General features: G+C 39.1%; 1 protein-coding gene and 1 long non-coding RNA gene across 3 annotated transcripts in view; one reads left to right on the forward strand and one right to left on the reverse strand.

The window, feature by feature from the left end:
• Nucleotides 1-2,661: 2,661 nt before the first annotated feature.
• Nucleotides 2,662-21,878, reverse strand: part of lrfn1 (leucine rich repeat and fibronectin type III domain containing 1) — a 158,426-nt gene continuing 139,209 nt past the window's right edge. For both annotated transcript variants that reach the window (XM_046072993.1, XM_046072994.1), the window contains 2 exons: nucleotides 7,012-8,407; nucleotides 2,662-4,571 (listed from right to left, as the gene is read on the reverse strand). In XM_046072993.1, coding sequence (XP_045928949.1) covers nucleotides 3,671-4,571; nucleotides 7,012-8,387 — 2,277 coding nt within the window. In that variant the 5' untranslated portion in view covers nucleotides 8,388-8,407 and the 3' untranslated portion in view covers nucleotides 2,662-3,670. The remainder of the gene's footprint in view (nucleotides 4,572-7,011; nucleotides 8,408-21,878) is intronic.
• On the forward strand, nucleotides 10,824-17,390 carry LOC123985470. The gene is made up of 7 exons (XR_006828679.1): nucleotides 10,824-10,867; nucleotides 12,035-12,166; nucleotides 12,461-12,577; nucleotides 12,891-12,993; nucleotides 14,394-14,523; nucleotides 14,700-14,833; nucleotides 16,985-17,390. It is a non-coding gene; the product is annotated as an uncharacterized LOC123985470 (long non-coding RNA).

The raw sequence follows: 21,878 nt of genomic DNA on the forward strand, positions 1-21,878 counted from the left end.
GCTAACGTTAGCATTCAGCTCAATGCAGCATAGGACAGCCTTACAAAACCGCTAACATTGCGATGGACTCTTAAATCTTGTTTAGAAATAAATGCAAATAATAAATTTTCCTGCTACATTACAAATAATGAAATGTGTGTGCCTTTCATGCTGTAGCTGTCAAAAAGCCATTACTCAATACGGGTGTGACTTTATGCTAATGACTAGTACTGCAAGTCTCCTCAAATAGTTGAGATGGCAGCAGGAAAACAAAATCTTTATTTACAGTTTCAATAGTTTGCTATAGTTGGAGAAGTTCTCTCTCCACAGAAACTGTATCAATTGTCTTGATATAATTGATTTTCAGGAGACAGAAAAATACATAAATAAATTATTGAAATTTGTAGTTATACAAGCATCACACACAGATATGAGGCTACTGGAAAACCAGCAACACAAGGATCCAATTTGGATCGGACAATTGCAGTTTGGAGTCAGTTTGCAGGTGTCATATATAAGTGTGATGAAATAAACTAATCACAGAGAAAAAAAAGGTCCAAATTTTGCATTAGTGTCTAAGTTTCAGCACAGTTGGAATAAAGTTTGTTGAAAAAAGTAGTAATGTGGAGCAGACAGCATGGATAAGACTTTAAGTCTTGTAAGTACTAAACCATGTTCAGATTGGACTTTTTAAACACGCATTACTATGCATTAAATATATAATGGGATCTTCAGTTGGAAAAACCCCCTCATCCTCACCAAGTTAAGGCACATTTGTTGCAGTCACTCAGAACTGCTGATGAGACACCACATACTTTCCTCTACCCCCGGTGTCCGCTAGTTTGGCTACCCTGGCCAATTCTGAAGATTGGGTGAAGTCAGTCTCCTTCTGCCTAAGCAGATTTTGTGTTAAATAATGGTTACAGATAGGAACAGACAGAAATACTTCTTCTCCTGTTGTGAGAAATGGCCACCAACACATTTCCAGACTGGAAACCATCAGCAGTTAATGAGGAGACTGACAGTGGTTGAAAAATATGTGCACCACTAACTGACAGCTGAGTATGTACACCCTAAAGTTAAGTCTTGTTCTAGCAGGAAAACCGGTATTTTAAGCTATGTCGAATGTGAACCTTTGTGGCTGACCTTAAAAGCAGAATGCTAAAACTGGTTAAGTGTGATGAGGAGAAAGGAAGAGTTGGCCCAGTTCTTAAGACTCAATCGTCTCAGTCACTGAGGATGCAAATAGGAGATTCAAGAGGATGGAAAACCTCCAGTGTGACTTATCTCTCTGCTCTATGTTTTATCTCTTTGCTGTAAATGCAGCTCCGTTTCATCTCAGCCTGTGTTAAGTAGTGCTGTAATCAGAGTCTGTAGTAGCAAACAAATCCTCATCCACCCTGATCATATCTTTTCCCACTGTCAAGCCTACAGAGGAAAGGGGAGGGCAGGGGAGTGGAGAGGGGGTTAAAAGAAAAACCTCAAATGCAGATGCTTCTGTGCATCAGGGTTCACTAAAGGGATTGGTTAGTTTGAAAATGACGTGACCAAAATTCTACAGGCTTTTAAGTCACTAGATCTCAACCCAGTTTGCAGTTTTACAACTATGGAAGATTTTGTGGCCTGACTCCATACTACACCTTATGTTTAATTATAATAACACCTTATTTCACCCCCTGTGTTAAGCATTTATATGCATAGTATAGTATACAAAAAAATGGTTTATAACACATTATAGTAAGCAGATATTAATTTTGTGAAAATTAAAGTGTTTATGAATTGATTTGTCAACAATTATGACTCCTCTTATGAAGCATCAGTTTAAACAGTAAATTATTTACAATATATCAGTTTTAATGATACAAAAATTTCTCATTTTTATTTATGAATGCAGTATTTATTTATTTATAAACTTCTTCACTCGCCCATGACAACTTGGCAAACAGTGAAGGCCATGGGATACGGTGGAAAGCTCAAAATGTCTTCATGAGTTTTGAACATACTTATGAATCGTTTTTAATCTGAGTGAACTTATCTAGTGTTTTTTTTTTTTCAGTCAAATGTTTTTTAACACATACTTTAAGGATTTATTCATGTGTGTAATGATCGTCATATATGGTCATATAATTAAACATGATTATAGCTGTCATATTGTACTATTAATCATTCATGCTCTGTTTATACACAGTTACAGGCGCTTCACAAAAGGAGTAAAACATGTTGACAATACATAAACATTTAAAAATGTCCTTTTCTCGGCTTACAACTACATAATAATGTTTTATAAACCATGTAATAGCTGTTTACATGCAGTGCTGGACGTAGGTGCTAAATAGGGGAGGTCTAAGTAAAGTGTTACCCGTTTTTCAAGATCTAAGTCTTCAGTCCATCCAGAATTAGATTTTGAGAAAAAGTGAACCTTAAAAACCTAAGCTTTGTCTCCCCCTAGTGGGAAGCAACATATCCCACACCCTTGCCAATAACAGCTGGCTGCATTTGGATTCAGCACCACGTCCAGTTATCATGTCCCTCATCGTCCCACACCCAACTCTGCTCCGTGCAGCTTTCACAGAAGCCTTATAAATAGTACTCAGGAATCAAATATTTATCTCAATTTGCGTGTACCTCCCTGCAGTGGACACACACTGTTGCTCCTCAAGCACAAGAAAAAAATGCCACTGATACAGTTAACCCACACAAAAAATTTAATACCCTTCGTGAGGGGATAAATGGTCCAAACTTTGACATACTAAATAAGGGCGAGGTGTGATGACACAGGTTTTTAATGTAAAAACTTGCAGCCAACACCCAAATGCTTTGTAAAAAGTCATGTGACATATGACTTGACTTACTTACATAGTTAGTACACATACACCAATGTTTTAATATACTTATATATGTCTTTTTTGTTGGTTGTCTTTTTATCTAGACCAGCCAGATACAGTACCGATTAATATACAGTCACATCTGGAACAATACCTATTTAACATAATACAGTCCGACCATCAGAGCAGGATCCACGGTTGGTTTCCAGGTCCATCCTCTCTATGCTAACATTAGAAATCGGCATGTGTAAAATCCTATTCTTTCTTTTTAATAATTATTATTGTATAGACTGGTGGTGATACTTGTCCTTGTATCTCGTGTCTTCTGTGCAAAAGTTTTTTTTTTGTTGATAGAACCCAAAACATGATTGACATAACAGGATACCTGGCTGTCCACTTTACAGCTATGATGAAGTTTGTTTGTTTGTTTTTTTCCCTTTTTAAACAATTAAACAGTCACATCCAAACGCCATACTCTCTTGGCATGTCACAGAAAAAGGAGAAACTTAAAAATCCAAAGAAATGCTTCCCATTATAGGGAGGCAATGATGGAGAGGAAGGTTTATGACTACAGTGAGCAGCATCCTCCATTCGTACATTTTTTTTTAATAAGGCACTGCTGCATAAAGAAAGGACATGGCCAACAAACCTCTCTGGGAGTATGATGGGGAGGCAGGATGAAGGGAGACTGTGTTCTTCTCCAGCAACTCACAGAAAGTTTGCATGTGTAAGTAAATGTGCTTGTGTTTATCATTTGCTGTGCGCAAGAGAAACGTGTCTGTCATATGGCATGTAGACATATTTGTGTTTTTACATGTGTATGTTTGCGTGTGGCTGAGCCGTTTCTTTCAGCTACACTGCTCTCCTCAGACTGTGCTCTCAAGCATCCACTCAGTGCTACTGAACGTGACTCTCCTGTTGGCGAGCGGCGATGACTCCATGTTGAGCTGGTTGGTGGACTTGTGCCACCTCGTCCTCGCTCTGCGTGGGTAACTATGACTCTGAAAAATGGAGTAATCCCCTCCGTCAAAAGAAAATCTGTGCCTAGTTCGTGCCAGCTCATTGGGGAGCAATCCCATGTTGGCCAAGGCACTTTTCTTGTCCTTGAGCCTGGGTGCCTCCTTGGTGCCAGCATTGGAGCCTATGAGACAAAGGGACATGGTGGAGCCCGTCAGGCTACTGTCAGTCTGCGTGTCGTCAGATGGGGGTCCAGAACGCTGTGCATCCAGGCTTGTCCTTCTCTTCATCTTGTCTACAGTCAGGGGAGGCAGCTCTACCTCAAGGATGGCAGTGGTGGCTGCTGGATCCTCCCTCTTCTCATTGTCCACCTTCAGCACCAGCGCCAAGCACTCTTTGGGCACCAGGGCTTCACGCTGGCCTTCGTCAGAGGGCTGCTTGGAGGCAGAGCGCTGGAGCCGCTGCTGGCTGCCATTGGTCTGGGAGTGCATGCTGGAGCTGACCTTGGTCTTGCTGTCCTCTGGGCTGCTGTAGGCCTTGTAACGGATCATCAGGATGATTATGAAAACCAGGACAGAAGCAACAATTATACCACCAATAATGATGATCATAGTGCCTCCCAGGAACTGGCTGTGCATGAAGCGACACTGGCTGACCTCACTGGCCGTGTGGAACTGCACACAGCCAACCACACGTGTGGCCGTTAATGATGTGATGCCGTCGTCGTAAACCGCCAGCACACAAAGGTCATACTCCCGTCCTGCGGCCAGATCATTGATTAAGAAGTTCTTGCTGGTAGATGGGATCATTCTGCAGAGAAAAGAAACATAGTGTGGTGGTGAAGATGTAGCCGATTAATCATCGGAATTACAACGCCCACATTTACTGATTTGCATAAGGTGTATTAAATCACACAAAGGTGTCAGTCCCACACCTCAAAAAGACAACACGGGCATTGCAGCACTAGCATTAAATATCACTCATTCTGGTAGACAAACATAAAAAGCACAACACTTCATTAAAGTTGACTTATGAGAGAATATGTTACATTATAAAACAGCAGTGAGCAGTTGCTCTATTGGGTTTGTGTATAAAATGTAAACTGCAAGGTGATAAACAAGGCAGAGGAGGCTCGCTGTCTAAAGAATATGCCACAACAGCTGCAGGCTACAGGACAAGTGACGCATGATATGAAAGCAGTTTTGATGTGTGAATACCTAAGGTCACATTTTGTTGGCAACTGCAAGATTATTCGACTCTAAATACAATGGAGGAAGGCATTGTCTTCAGGTCAACATTGGCGTTAATATAATTAGAAGCTTGTTCCTTTTCCCTAAAGGAGGAGTTTGATGGTTATCATTTGTAGGTAATAATGTACCACCTAAAGACAAAACAACACTCAGCTCCATGCCTAAACTGGATGAGAAAATTATACAGGAGAGTGACTCATTATATCTAATAGAATCTAAAATAAAAAATAAAAAAAAGAAAGTCGACCACTATTATTAACTCGCTCCATGAACACATAAATCCTGAAATAATTCTCAGTATACCAGATTTAGTTCAGGTGCATCACACATGGCATAAGAAACACATGCAAATATTTTATTCACTTTTTTTTTGATTGATTTTGCCAGTTTCTCTATATCTGTACTGTATACTACACATGGAAACTTACTATAAGCATACAGAATATTGACCTTGTGCCTGTACAGTATTCTTCTATTTGAAGCAACCAAGCAGTGGTGGAAAGTTACTCAAGTAATGTACTTAAGTACAGTGATTTCATTGTATGATACTTTATACTTCTACTCCACCACATTTCAGAGGGAAATATTACGCGTTTTACACTGCTACATTACATTCATTTCATTTTTCGTTACTAGCTCCTTTTCAGAATCAGAATTTATATACAAACCATTTAGTTGGCCTATAAAGTGTGATAGCTCTACCTTGACAACAACATTAAATTACATTTACTCACATCTACTCATGTACTGTACTTAAGTACAATTTTGAGGTACTTTACTTGACTATGTCCATTTTACTTAAATACATTTCACGGGAAAATGGGGAAAATCTTAAAAGCTAAAGTTATAGTTACTTTTTTCAGATTAATATTTTACTTTAACAACATTATAATCTTGTAAACTAAAACATTGGTTTTGAACTTGTTTGGCTCATTACCTCTTACAAAAATGCAACATCTGTTGTCATGTTTCAGATGTCCATGAGTTTTCAACTGAATACCTGTTTGAGGCCAAAAGGGTTAAATGTTCCAAAATTTTGTAAACTGAGAAAAGTGAAAAACAATACAAACTTGTGTAGCAGAACTTAGCTTTTTTGTTCTTTCCTCCCATTAAGCATCCTAGGACCCCTCAGATATATTTTATGACCCGTAGTTTACGAACCACTGGATGAATCCAACTAATTAGTAGTAACTCAAACTAGCTCCATCTCATCCAACCAGCAGTAAACATCTGCTTACAAATTGTTGCATCAGTGTTAAAAATATGATAACGTAATAAATAATAGCATATCACTCACAGGGGACCTTTTTCAAATAAATATAATTTAAGAGTTTTGATACTTTAGATACATTTTGCTGATAACACTTCTACTTTTACTGTAGTAATTTTAGTAATTTTGAATGCATGACTTTTACTTGTAATTGAGTATTTTTATAGTGTACCAGTAATGGTATAGTGTATTGCTATTTTACCTAAAGTAAATAAATAATCTGAATACTTCTTTCTCCACTGCAACCAAGCCTATCATTACAATCACATGTAACCACACTCTGTGTTTAAACCAATTAATGCAGACACTTGCTAATGATACAAACAGTTACATGCAGTGAAGTAGTTGGCCCTCATGTTATTGTTTATTGCCATATTATGTTTTAATGATGCTGAAAATCTACTCAAACATCAGAGATAGAAAATGATTTGCTGAATCTATAAATATCTTAAGTGTACTGTACATTTTGTGCATATTACAATGCATTTTAATGCATTTAAATTTATGGAAAAACATTCCTCCTCAGTTTATACCGCAGAGTACACTATATGGGCTGCGCTTATTTGTGGACATACTTAATCATTTTGCATCTTTGGGATCTGTCAATCTGCCATAACGTACCGCTGTGTCATTCAGCAGATGGTAACTCCAGATGTCTCACCTTTCCTCATGTCCCTGCTCTACCACCCTCCCCTCTCTCAATCCCTCTACCCCCTCCACCATGGCTTACCTGTACACCAAAGTATCATCTGCCGTGCTGTTGTACTGAATCTGGTACATCCTGATCCCGGGGATGTGGCGCTCAGATGGCCAACGGATCACTGCGGAGGAGGAGGTCAGCTCGGTGACCATCACCCTCCTGTCCTGCTTGTCGTAGCCCTTGGTGTCATTGCCAGATTTGGAGGAGGTGGTGATGTCTGAGAGGCCGGGGTCCTCGCGCATGTGGCCTGTGTTGTTAACAAACAAGGGTAAGGGGATCATGTTGATTTCAACAGCAGCTGTGGCAATGCCTGCGGCATTGGACGCCACACAATTAAATGCCCCGCTGTCCTTCAGCGTGGTGATGAGAATATCGAGGGTGCCATTATCATACAGGATGGTGCGGGAGTTATTATGCACCAGCTTGCCGTCTGGTGACCGCCAGTGAATCTCTGGGTCTGGATCACCCACGGCTTTGCATTTAAGAGTCACACCCTGCCCTTCCATCACAAAGGGCTTAGTGGAAAGATGTTTGGTGATCAGCGGAGGGTCACAGATAAACTCCTCCTCTTGGATGGACCAGAAATACTTATCCATGAGGTGCTCTGGCGAAGCACAGGTCTCCAGATCATCCTCTCTTGTCAGCCTGCGAAGCCACAGCAGCTCACAGTTACAGTGAAGAGGGTTTCCACCAAAGCTCACAGCCAGAGTGGAGGAGCTGGAGCCCTTGGCATCAGACAGGACCTGTGCATGCTGGAACAGGCTGTCTGGTGGCAGCTTCTGCAGCCTGTTAGAGGTCATGTCCAGGCGGACCAGCTTGGTGAGCAGCGTAAAAGTCCCTGCTCCAATGTGATCAATCAGGTTGTGGTCCAGTGTGAGTGTGTTAATGTTGGTCATTCTGGCTATGGCTTCCCAGGGAAGGCCACGCAGGTTGTTATTAGAAAGATCTAAGTCCTCTATGGTGGCAACAAACTCATCGAAGGAGGTGGGGGCCACATGGTGGATCTGGTTGTTTCCTAGGATGAGGTGACGCAGGTTGATGAGGCCTTTAAAGTGGTCACTCTTAATCACACTGAGACGGTTTCCATCCATGTGGAGCGCCCGCAAAGATCGCAGGCCGACAAAGGCATGGGGGGTGATCTGGCTGATGGTATTACGGGACAAGGTGAGGTGGACCAAACTAGTCATGTTGAAAAAGTCTTTCCTGCGGATGATGGTGATGAAGTTGTCAGTAAGTCGCAGCTCGACGGTCTTGCGGTCTATGGTTGGGGGTACAAACAACAGACCAGTCTTAGCACAGAGCAGAGTCAGAGTGGGAGAGAGGTGCTGGCAGATGCAGCGGCCCGGGCAGCTGTATCCCTTCACCAGAGCTGCACACAGCAGCACGCACACAACCAGCCGGTCCATAGTTGATCAGCTTCCAGGTCCTGTATTTGAGACAGACAAAGAGAAATAAGATAGAAACTGAGTCAGAAAATAGAGATCTTTGAATTAATAAATAGCATCATAGCCTTTATGAGAGCATGCTGCAAAAATCCAGACTCTGACCAAGATTGCTGAGACTGCCAGCAAGGTATCAATCACAAAATGAAATGGAGCTTTTCTGAAATAATGGCACCTGGGATGATGAAAGGCTGCACCGACGCTGTCAGGAGCCTATGTCTCTGTAGCCTTTTAATGGAAATAACAGAATGTTTTTTTGTGCCACCAGACTGCATCACCACTGAATCATATAATTTCTTGAATGATCACAGGACAGTTTTCCTATATTAGGTAACTACATGCTATGTACATTTCCATAACAAGGGTTGTGTGTTTTTCTTGCTCTGAGTTTCACATCAGGATGGAGAATTAAAGGTAGAAAAGGGCACTTGTCAACAGGGCTCAAAGATTTTTATGACCTTTTCACGTTCTCTCTTCCCGTGCTTCTGAGATGTACTGCAAAAATTAGAAAGAAACCTGTCATGTAAATCACGGCAACAAAAAGTAAAGGTGAAAACGGCGGAAATACAGCTTGTTTTTGAGTCCATCCGACAGAGGCGTTGAGGATGTTCTGACTCTCTGATTCCCATTTAAAGGTATTGATTTCATTCTCGGAGAGAACACGCCTGTGGTGACGGGAGTAAAAAGTGATTCTTGGCTGTAATAACCATAAGAGACCCCAGTGGAACACAAACGGTGATGTGCTGATGCCACATTGTCAGTGGTTTTACCCTCTTTGGCATCCATCTTGATTGCTAATGCCTTAAGCTTCACTGTTGATGAGAGAGCCTGTTAATGCCGATAAAGTAAAGGGATGACAACTTATTTCTCTTTTCTTGGTTTAGAGAATGACATACTGTGAGTTGATGCAGCCCACCACCACCCCATCCACCCCCACAGTGTGACACTTTTGATCCCTGCCAGATCCAATGTGTCAATCAACAGCAATGTCTCTCTTCCTTTTTTTTTTTATAAAGGTCCAGCTCTCTTTTATTTTAATTCACTCAGGAAAACTGGCTGGGGATTTTAAACACAAATAGTGTCTGTTTTTCACCGTTTTTGATGCTTCATCCAATTTGTCGTGACTAATTTTAGAGCCTTTTTATCTACGTTCCACCATGTTGAGGTGGTGCTGACGTGCCTTAACACCACCGATTTTGTCCCCAATTGTGCCCAAAGCAAGCATATAATGCTTACAGTAACAATAGGTCTAAATTAAATTTTATTATAAAAGGCCTGCAGTGAAATTAATGGAATATTTTGAATGCCACATGTCAAATTTCATAGCAGAAATACAACAAACAAGCCAAGCTCTCTTTCTCCACCTTTCAAGCTTTACGTTATTCATTCAAGTTTTTACGCATGTTCAAGATAGAGATGCGAGAAATTGACAGCCAGCAATGAAAACTCCCAGCTTACTCTGCTGGCTGGCTACTATCTGACAGACAACAGCACCTCATTAACTATGAAATACTGCTGTCCAATCAGAGCTCTCATTAAAATCTGTGTTGATATGATGCCATTTTCTGAGGGAAGTAGAACAGCTTGAAACACAAACCAGAGGGCTCGAAGGTTGCTGATCAAATTTACTCACCACTGACTGTTGTATTACTTCAGTAAACCATTAGACTGTCTGTTAAGAAAGGCACTGGATCCAATCCTTCACTTGGTTTGTGTTTCCACCCCCACTATAACCTCTATCTCTGAAATAAGACCACCTTAACAGCTCCTGTGGAATTTATTCAACAAACAATATACAAGCAAGATGAAAATACAACCAGCACACATAATTATTTCCTGTGTTAAGTCCCATTTATACTGAGGTTAAACCATTTCCATGTGCAAATAACACACACTAGGTGGTTGACTATGTGAGAAAATTTCCAAACCCCCAAGAGAGAATTTGTTTATTTAGCAACACCCCTTTTTTGTTGGCACCACAGTGCCAACAATAAATTTCCTTTTTTTTAACACTGGGAAAGCTAAAACAATAAAGTAGGCTACAACAGTGCAGATCATACTTCCTGTTAAATAGACTTCCATAAAAGAGCTACAGTGGGGTGAGATAATTTCTGCAGTCTTATGATCTATGGTGCAGATTTAATCTAATATTGTTGCCCAAGTTTATTAAACTTCAATATAAAAGTGACCCTTTTTGATTGTGTTAGTTTTCAGATGGCAACTAGGCCACAAAGCTCATGGTTTCTCAGAAGACCATCTGTGCCAGAGCATTTCCTGCCACACCGTCGAGGATACTCTATTGATCTTTCAGCATCTCAGGGAGGGGGTGGGGGGGACTTTGTTGCCACGGCAACTCTGGTGTAGAATGTAGGTCTTTGAATTGCATTAAGATGATGTTGAGCTGCCCGAAAAGCAAGGCTTCAATCTTGATGGGCGCTCAGAAGGTAAGAAGGGACGTGAACAGATGTATGAATGGCCCGAATAAATTAAAAGAAAAGGGCAGCTCCGCCTCACATGTCTGTTAACGTTTTATTGCTTAATATTAGTGCTGGCCGCCAAATTGATGTGTAGACAACAGGAGAGAACACAAGGTGAACTGGAGTTCAGGTTTGATTTGGTGTCCAGTCATGCAGGAGCACAAACTTTCACAAGGGATTACTTAGATGAATCACTTAGACTTAAAATAGCTTTTTATTTTTTTTCATTTTCTGGCATATTCGGAAACTAAATCAACTAAAATAACAATCTGACATTTACATACACCCATGCAAACACCCATGATTCACAAACATACATTCTATGTATGCATAAATATGCACATACTGTATATTTGCCTATAAACATATAGAGCTGTGAAACATCTGCATACACCCAGAGTTTAAAGGTTCAGAAACTGGTATTACAGTGTAATTACAAGCATATTTTATTAATAAACTCCAATTAAAGTTGATCCGTATTTACTTCTACAGATGAGCTTTATAATTCATTATATTTGAAATGTGAACATTTACGCCCTCTAAGCCCCCCAGGAGTGAATCTGACATTCAACACTATGCTCAAGCTTTCTAAATCTGGATCCATCCCATACCCTAAAATCCACCAAGCTTCCTTTGACATTTGTTACTGTTGGCTACAAAAGGCTGAAATTCTACAAGTCTAAATGGTAAAAGAAAAACCTGCAGACCTGCAGAAACAACCTGAATATGATCTCTGAGCAGTATAAGATTTTTTGGATCACATTTTAGCCAGTGATCAAAAATAAGCACTGGTAAAACCCTGTTTTATCACAATTTTATCTCAAATACATTTTTATTTTAGTTAAAGCATTGTATGGGTCTTAAAATTAATTTCTAATATAGTTATTTGTCTTTAATAATAATCATCTGCCAATAAAAAGTGCTATACAAGTTTAGTTTAATTGTATTTTGCTTTTCCCTCCACAATACAACTTAAAATGCATATGAGAATTAGCAGAGAGATTTCAGATGTATTTGACAGCTAAGTAGCTTTCCCCGTGGACACTAATGACTGATGACTCATCTGTATTAGAGGTGCATTTGAGTGGGAGGGACAACAAGCAAATGTGAGATAACAAGCTGCTTTTGTTTCAGGGCAGTGGCACTCAGGGGAGAGGGAGAGTGTGCTTTTGGTGCTGCCGTCTGTGAAGACAGTTTCATGCTGTAGGGGAGGTGTTCTTGTGCTTGGAGGTCAGATAACTCCTTTAGCTACTTTAACCTAGAAAGGTGAGAGATTTTATGTTGTTTAATACTTGTGATGTAATGTCTTGACACTTTTGTTCTAGTTGAAATTTTAATGTGTGAGCATTTGATCTGGGGCGTGGCCTATTCTGACCCTATTGCTTGTTGCCTGCCCTCCTATTGGTGGGAGTGTTTTTGACCTCCCTCAGTTCAGAGCAAACCTACTTATTGATCACTGTGCATTTGGATTCCAACGTATAGTGTGACCACTGTTGCCTGTACTACTACTTCTTGTTTTATCTGCTTGTGCAGACACATACTATATTCTTGTCTTTGAAGGTGGTTAACTCCTGTACCAGTGGGATCTGTCCTTTAGCCGACCGTGTGGGGGCTCTCTGTCCCATGGTGCCCGTCCAGACCTTAAATGAGTTGTTTATCTTGGAAAAAAAAATAAAGGTTGTAAATAGTTCTGCTTAATATCTGGCTGTGTGGTGACTTTCATCTTGTCTCTGACCAAACTGAATTTAAAAAATAGTAATGGCAACTAGAGCTGAAACAATTGCTCAATTATCTATCAGTCAACTGACAGAAAAATTATTAACCAGCAATTTTGATGATCAATTAATGGCTTCCTTTAAGTTATATTATTTGACTATATAATGATTATATTGTCAGTATTTTGGGGTTTTTTGACTGTCGGCTGGACAAAGCCAGTCACTGAAGATGTCACCTTTTTCACTATTATCTGACATTTTCACTTTTTTCACAGTGTCTAGTGTTCTCAGCAGCTGGCCTATCGGAGAAAAAAAAGGATCTGAAATGGATCAGGCCTTTATGAAGCTGATCCTGAGATGAAAAAGTATTATTAAATGGTATCATTCACTAAAACACAAGACAATACTTGCATCATATTTACATACAAGCATAATTTTGCAAAAGGCATGTACATGTGAGCGCACTGTAATAAACAGCTACCCACACACAAACACAAAATAATACATATGGAAATAGCTACATGTCCGTGTATCTACACATTAACATACAGACAAACACAGTCAACAAAGAAAGAACGCATGTGCCCAAGAAGAGAAGACACAAACAGAATAAATTACTGTTTTCAGGCTAAGACGTATTAATTTCAATGTGTGTATGCGTGTGTGTATACTTAAACATACTGACAGAAAACGTGAACAAAAGATAGACTGACTAAATGCTCTTATGGTTCAAAAATTCACAATAGAGCTCTGTTAAAAGATGACACAAAAGCAGTGACTTGTTCGATATCTTCAATAACCAGCTGCTCACTTAAGAAATGACTCAAAGTAAGAGCTTAGAGAGCATCATAAACAATGCAGTAGGAATCAAATGAAAGCTGAAAGATGCTGTCTCAAGCACCTCGTCCTATTTCTGACTGAGACACCTTCCTGCTGCTGCATTCTCTAACACAGCATCCAGTTTACACATTAAACAGAACAGGCAGCTGATAATGCGTCTTCACAAATTCAGAGAAAGTCATGAAATCACGAAGTCCATCTTTTATAAACTAGAAAAGTACCGTGCTTTCTCACGTGCTCATTTACATCCACATAGTGTTGAAACGTTTAATTAGGGCACCCATGAATTCTCCAGAATATTCACATAATTAAATAACCAGAAAGAAAGAAGTTAGGTCATTATAAATTCAACAGTTATTCAAGACAATCTTATAAATCAAAGAGCTGTCACATGAGGCAAACACACACCCTAGTTTCAAAAGAATTAAATACACCAATCAAATAGTGTCTCTTAAATAATTGCCCTCTGTGAGAATAATGTATATGAGCGTTAACTGCCATCATTAAACTGTACAGGAATGTGCTATTACCTGCCATCTTTAATTTCACTCACAATGAAATATGGCCTACTTGATGTAATCTTGAGATCAGAATGTGGTAACGATAGCTTCCTTTTAGAAGTGCAGCGTTACTCTGATGGTGATTTTTTATAATAAAAAACACCACTGGCCATTAAAATCTTAATTAATATGATATTAAAAAAGAGCAGAAATTATTAGTCAATCAACAGGAAATAATCTGCAGTTATTTCGATAATTGATTTATCGTTTTTTAGCATAAATGTAGAATATGACCTTATTCCAGCTTCTCAACTGTGAGGACTTGGTGCCTTTCTTGTCTTATGTGATATTTGGGTTTTAGACTGTTGGTCAGATAAAACAAGTAATGTGCAGATTGATTTCTTACTTGATTAATCATTTCTATTCTTTTTGTTTCAGTTGTTTTTTAAGGTATTAATGACAGGAGAAAGACAGTGGGAAATGAAATGTAACAAAGGTCCCATGCCAGGAATCGAATCAAACCAGGGACATTACGATAACAGCATGGTATTCATTTCAGACAAAACAAGTAATGTGCAGATTGATTGATTTTAGGAACTTAGCATTTCTCACAATGTTTTGATTTTTTAAAAACCACAATATGGTTTAAGTTTATGCCAAAAAGCCATAAATTTGCTAGTTTCAGAAAATTAATCGGCAACAGGTTTCTTACTTGATTAATCATTTCTATTCTTTTTGTTTCAGTTGTTTTTTAAGGTATTAATGACAGGAGAAAGACAGTGGGAAATGTAACAAAGGTCCCATGCCAGGAATCGAATCAAACCAGGGACATTACAATAACAGCATGGCATTCATTTCAATCACTACGCCACGACAGGGTTTGAATAATTCTATACTTTACGACATTTTATAGACCAAACAGTAATTGTTTAATTTAAAAAATAAAAAATATGTTTAATTGAAAATGAAAATAATAGTTAGCGTCAGGTGGCAGCTCCGGATTACAGCACAAGTTAGTTGAAGCTGAAGCATATTTTGAACGTGACATTGAAAACGGTGAATGAATACAAACCATGCCAGAGTCTGTCCTTGCCTCACAAAAACATTTGCCCAGAGCTGGCGCATTGTAAGGGTATTTTCTGGACATGACTTTGTCAGGAAACCGTAAAAGCCAATTAAACAGTGCAGGCAGTGTACTGCTAACTGCCCTTGTGTGACTCTTGTCACGATGCTGGCATAATTATTGACAGCTCGAGTTCATTCGAGTCAGCTTTGCCTCCACCAGTTGCCACCTAAACCAAGGCTCTGCAGCCTTGGGGATTTCTGGTCACATCTCATCAGGGGGATGGGAGGTCTTGTCGTAAACAGGAGGAGTATTTGCATATTATAATTATGTCTGCATGCAAAGATGGCCTTCTCAATTACATCCCATTTAAAACATTCAATGAAAAAGAAGTGAGAAGTACAAACTATTGCAGCTCCATAAACTTTAATTGTAAGAACAAGATAGAGAACACTGGAATTACAATAGTGCTGCGGAAGTATAGTCATGCACGTCATTTGTTGATTGAACATTTGTTAATTGATTGTTGCCCTTTACTTGCTACCTGTGCTTTTTTAATTTGTATACCTCCCTGAGTGACATAATCTACCCTCAATAGCTGCTGATACAGTTGCAAATTACTGCAATATGGGTAAAAACATTTTTTTAAAGGAAGCTTTAAAAGTTGGAATAACAAAAAATCCAGCACATTTTTTAGGATTGGTAAAAAAATAAATAAAAATGCTTTTCTAAAGTCTACCCTTGAAGATTACCTGCTAGTTGATGAGTGACAAGTATTTACACATTAAAAAATTAAATAAAATTGAAGGACATATCTGTAATTAATGGTGGCTTCACCTAATATCTACTTGTGAAGAAAATCTGGGAACATTTACTATAATTATTCTGCCAACTTCTCAATTGTTCAGTTTAAATAAAATCCATCCATCGTCAACCGCTTATCCTGCGTACAGGGTCACGGGGGGCTGGAGCCAATCCCAGCTGACATTAGGCGAAAGGCGGGGTACACCCTGGACAGGATGCCAGTCCATCGCAGGCACAAGTACCATATCATACATATTGGAATTATTGGATGGTGCTGTTCCAGTCAATCCACTTTACGCAAATTGCCTCCACAAGAAGAAAAAACCCTCTGACTGGATTCAATCTGTTAGCTGTCACAATTAATAGAACAAACAGGACAATACACTGCCCTCTGATTTATAACAGCCACATGCCTATTTTAGATTTGCTGGTTTTGCAGAGTTTCACACTCACAGACAAAGCTGGCCTTTTTGAAGTTCACACTTTGGATTGAGGAAACTGCAGCAATTATGATGAACTATACTGTTAAATGATATCAGTGGTGGAAGATTTTGATCTTAGTAAAAGTTGCAATGCTTTGTCACTTTTCACCACTTTTCATGATTAAATGAATAACCTGCTAATGAAATATCCCACCAATACATATTTTCTTTACTAACTCTAAAACACTTAATCTGTATCTTTAAAACACAAGAAACAATACTCAGTGATTGCAAGGGTTCAGCCTAAATTTGTTTTAGGAAGTGGCATGTCCTGTCCTCAACAAATATCTTGACAATACACAGTGTAGCTTTTCTCCATGCAGCAGTTTCACTGACACCTTCCAAGAGATTGCATGAGTACAGCCAACATATTTGTCAAAAATAAAAATTAAAAAAGCACCGACAAACAAGCCATGATAAAAGCAGAAGCTGCTACCAAACAATACAAGGACAGACAGTGATTCTGAATGACACCCAGCTTGTAGGATTTCTACGTCTAGGCTTAGTTATTTGGAAATCCAGTGACAAGAATTTGTGATTTACAAAAACTGTAGCAGCACGATTGTCTCTTCTATATGTTGTTTCTGCATGGATTTCCATGTGGTGACAGCTTTGTTAGTTCCTCATTGTTTGTCCTCTACACTTGGAACTGACTTTATTCTTGTCTTCTTGTTCCTTAGCATAGCGGCGCCATGCCCTCCTCGCTCTGTGCAGATGAGCTGAATAGACCCTCTGAATTGGTGCCTTATGGTGCCACTTCACGCTACAGTGATGCTGAGGAATCCTCCTCCCAAGGCTCCTATACAGCATTGATCCTGCACTGTATGTACCCTTGCAAGGTATTATGTATGCCTGTTATATGCTTCAATGCCACAACAGACTGTAGTTATGAACTGATGTACACTGCAGAGAGAAAATGTATCAAATGGTTGAACTTAAAACCTTTCCTGGCTGAAAAACACTGTATTCATTTTTACAACAAAACAGCCGTGCACTGATCTATCATTGATATAAGCTGTTGTTATGTATTGAAGCTGGATTACTGATCATCTTGTTCTATAATAAAGGAACCGTGTCTGAAACAAACAATGCATACCATCTGTTAATTGCACAATAGAGTCACAGTAAGTTACAGTAAGGAAAAGTTTTGGTTTATCTTTGCCTTTACACAAAAACACATGAATATACATATCTGTTTTAGAAAAAATGCCACTGAAATGTACAGTACATCTACCTTTGGTTTTTCATCACACTAATGGTCCAGACTGAAACATCTCAACAACTTGACTTTTGCTCAATAGTTCAATAATCAGGTTTATTTGAATTTGTCCAATACTTTGCTTTATGACTATTAGCTGCAAAACTAATGATATTATGATCGTGTTTAGTGCTAATTAACAAACCCTAACATGCTAAAATAAGATGGTGAACATGGTAAACATTATACCTGCTAAATGTCAGCCATGCTGATAATATGCTCATGCTAATATGCTCATGATAATGAGCATATTAGCATGATGTTATGGCTTGGTTATAGAATCCTAATCCTGTTAAACTAGTGCATTGTGTTCTTTCCCAACCAGACCCAACTGAATGTAGATGACCCCATTCATCATTTTGTTTCTTAAGTCAAATACAAAGTAAATATCCAATGTGTACCTTCTCCTTTATCACTACACTATCATTTAATTAACACAAACAATTGAGATTTATTACGGACGGGATCCACATGAATGATTCTATTGTAAAACTTGACGCAATAATGAAAACTCTCACAGCTCTAATTGATATAGAAGACAGTGGCCCAAATTCACTCAAGGCTGTAATGCTTAAGTGTGTGTTACAACTTCAGAACAAGGCAGCTATGACTGCATGTGATTCACTCACTGCACACAAATAATGGACCGCACAGCTTCAATTTGACACACTTCACAAGAAAGCCTCTGCAAAGCAGGTTTATGCAGAACTTTTGTCTTACATTTATTGTAGGTATTAAATTCACATACACTACATGGCATCTCAGCTTCACTAATCCTGTCTCTGCGTTAGATAAAGCTTCTTGCAATGTCAATCCATTTGCAATGGCAGTGGGGCAGTGAACACACATAAGGTGTGGATTTATCTACATTTGGCTTTATACCAAGAGAATGAAGTGAACACTGTCAAGTACTACTAAGAAAAATGACAACACAAAAACAAAAACAAAAACAGACCCTGAATGCTTTGCACCAGGTGCTTCTGTAAAACTGTTAGCACTGGATTAGCATCAAGTTTACGTGTTAACTTGTTTGGGGCATTGATCTTGTTTTATTTTTGTTTGGGGTGCACCATGGAGATCGGTGTCTAGTTGTTCTTTTCTTATGTATTCTTTAAATGTAATCCTTAAATCAACCTGACATATTTCCCATAATTGTGGCTCTATAAAGATCCCTTTGCAGTTAGCCATAATGACCATTCCTGGCATATGCTTTCTGTGTCAAATTTCGGTCAAACTCAAAGACAAGCATTTGAAATTATTCATGTAAAAACCATGCCCATTTGGAAAACTGTAGAAGGCTTATGGAGCTTGCCTCAATATACGTTGTTTTGAGTCCTTGTTTCTCTACAACGGAGGTGGGGGGGGCGTAAAATTAGCACGACCCATACTAATAAAACAGTAACAGTATCTTCCTAGTGCTACTGGAGGTTAAAATCAGTCACATAATTATTTTATTTTATCTATATTGTTTTTTTTCATAGCTGTGCTCAAAGTTTATATAGCTGAATCCTCGTGAAACATTTTACATTCTCTATAATGGAAAGTCAGTCAAAAAAAACTCCCGTGTATTGTTGACGTCTTACAAACTTGCCAATGGAAATAAAACTGATAAAAACTGGTTTGACATTTGAATCTCCATTCCTGCTGTCACAATACTTAAGTTACTGTCTTAGTAATTCTTACTAGATTCAAGTTTTTTTTTTAACTTTGTAAATATATTTTCTGTAACTATAATATAACAAAAAAGGTTAAGATCTACTGACTGAAATAATTATACTGGCTGATGTTAATGGACAGGGGACATTAAATACTGTACATGTAGTGACTTTACCACCAGCTAGAAGAAGTTCATTATGAACCATTGTGCTTGTGGCTGTACCATATATAATTAGTTCACAACCTATTTGATGGAGGTGGCATTATCAGAAATTGCTCTTTATTTTCTGTCTCTAGTTAATTAGTAAATTTGATAAATTAGCCGCTGAACCAAATTGAAGTCCAAAAGCTATCAAGTTGAAACAAATTAAGCCTGAAAAATGAGGACATCAGAGAACATTCAGTGGGACTGAGCTGAAAGTGATTTCTTTGGTTTTGTTCCCTTTTATGGGGCGAAAACGTGAATTTATTTTCAAAATCCTACATCAAGCAGTTTTTACATATTCAATGTCTCCCAGATGAGTACTGCTGCCATATTCAACGCAGATATTTGCTCAGTTCCGAAAATGGTTTGTAAATAAAGCCGATGCCTTGGACTCAAATGAATTCTCAAATTACTCTCACTTCCCATGTTTGATGTATGATCTGAAACAGAGAGGGCAGCACAGTAGCTTGTGTGTTTTTGTCTTTCAGTTTGATCCTTGGTACAGGCCCTTTCCTGTGTAGACTTTGCTTATGTTCTCAGTGTTTGTGTGGGTTTCCTCCAGGTCCGTGACCTTTCATTTAAATTAATTGCAAGGAAACGAACATGGCTCTTGCTAATTAGTCGGATACTTGACAAAGGATTTCAGAATTACAGATATTATTTTTGTGTCATGTATTCTGACTAATAGTTTTAATATGCTGCTGGAGACAGGCACTGAGAATGAACTGTGAAGAATGCAGTTACTGTATAAGGTATACAACACCAATACTGAATGTGACTGGGAACACTACATTTCTATAATTTACTCCATGGCACTAACCCAGACCATAATCTTGGACAGCAGGGCAACCTGCTCAGTGCCATTATTGCACTTTAATATAGCCCTTTCCATGCCACTTGTCCATAACACTACACCCAAGCAAGCTCATAGTGCTGCCAGGACCACTTACAATATCCCTGCCTCATGTGCAGCTCCTCCTCCTCACTCTCCTCTGCCTATGAGCCAATGCAAATTACAGTAACAGCTTGGACGTGAGTATAATCTCAAGTGGTGTGAGCTGGGCTCCATGGCGAGGCATGCAGGCAGATGGAAGCAGAGACTCTGCCAGGCCTCTTTAGGGGCTCCCACTCTTTCTCCAGCATGCTAGACAATGGAGGAGCTGTGGCTCATAACCAGCAACTTGTCTGCCACTATCATGCGGCCTACTCCCATACGTTGTATTTGGTAAGAGATATGAAAGGAAAGGGGGTTCCTGTCATGGCCTTTTTCAGACCACTGCACAGATGGACACTGACACTGGCCACATTATATCATGAGCCACTCTCACACAGAGCAGAGGGTAGATGTTCAGACATTCACATTTATGATGAAAGAAGAGTATGGGGAGTTTCTGTATGTGTCTCTGCACAGCAGGTGGTAGAGGCCTTTCCCTTGAGCTATGGTAGATATTTAAAAATAGCCCTTTAAATAAACAACCTTTTCTATTTGCATATATGATCGTATCTGAATTCAGTGAACCTTCATTTTAGCACCTTAAGAGAAAACCTTTGATTTTCTTATGAAAAAGCACCACATAATATTCATTAATGTGGAATACAATTCCGGTGAGTACACCACCAATTCCAAGACTGTACTGTGTCTGATCATACTTTATCCATACACAACAAAGCATAATTAACTTACAACCTCATTGAAATATTTGTGCCTCTAGCTTGCTTCAGGGACAATTTTCTTTTATTTTCAGTATTTAAATAGGTTGTCCTAATGCCTGCTCATGCTACTGTCTGAATCACTGAACTTTTATCCACTGTCTCTTAAGTTCAGAACTTCTTTTTCTGATTGGCAGGAACGACACATTTGTCCTGCGCTGTAACTTGCGATGCCCTGCTGATTTCTGCAACAGTGAATGAAATGACGCATTTCTAAAAGAGAATGGTGAGTAGAGAGATTTTCTGAGGTTACGGATACCTTTTTTAGGTTAGAGCGTGCCTCTTTGGATTCAAGCACTGCAGTAAAACTTGCATCAAAATGTATTGCACCTTTTATTTTGAATGAATGAGCTCCAGGCTTCACACTGAATGGCATGACAACACAGATTAGAGGTTCTCTGTTTTGCTGCTTTGGGAGAGAGGCTTCTTTATGCGCGCGCACACACTGATTGGGTTATTCTTGGCCATTCATGTAAATACATTCTTAAACTCATTGTAACTAATAAGGATGCTCATGCAATAAGGTTGCAACTCCATCTGTCACTAACCACACCAAGAACAACAGAATTTTTAATCATGTGATGATGCTCCGAGACAAACATATGTACCTTGCAGGAGTTCAAACAACGGCCAACGTCCTGTATACATACATAATAACAAACAGTACAAAAGAATATGATGTATGAAGAAATCAATAGACTGTGAGTCAGCTGTGTGTCAAGATGAGGGTGTTTAAGTGACTCAG

Source organism: Micropterus dolomieu, linkage group LG17 (genome assembly GCF_021292245.1).
Source record: "Micropterus dolomieu isolate WLL.071019.BEF.003 ecotype Adirondacks linkage group LG17, ASM2129224v1, whole genome shotgun sequence".
Lineage (NCBI taxonomy): Eukaryota > Metazoa > Chordata > Actinopteri > Centrarchiformes > Centrarchidae > Micropterus > Micropterus dolomieu.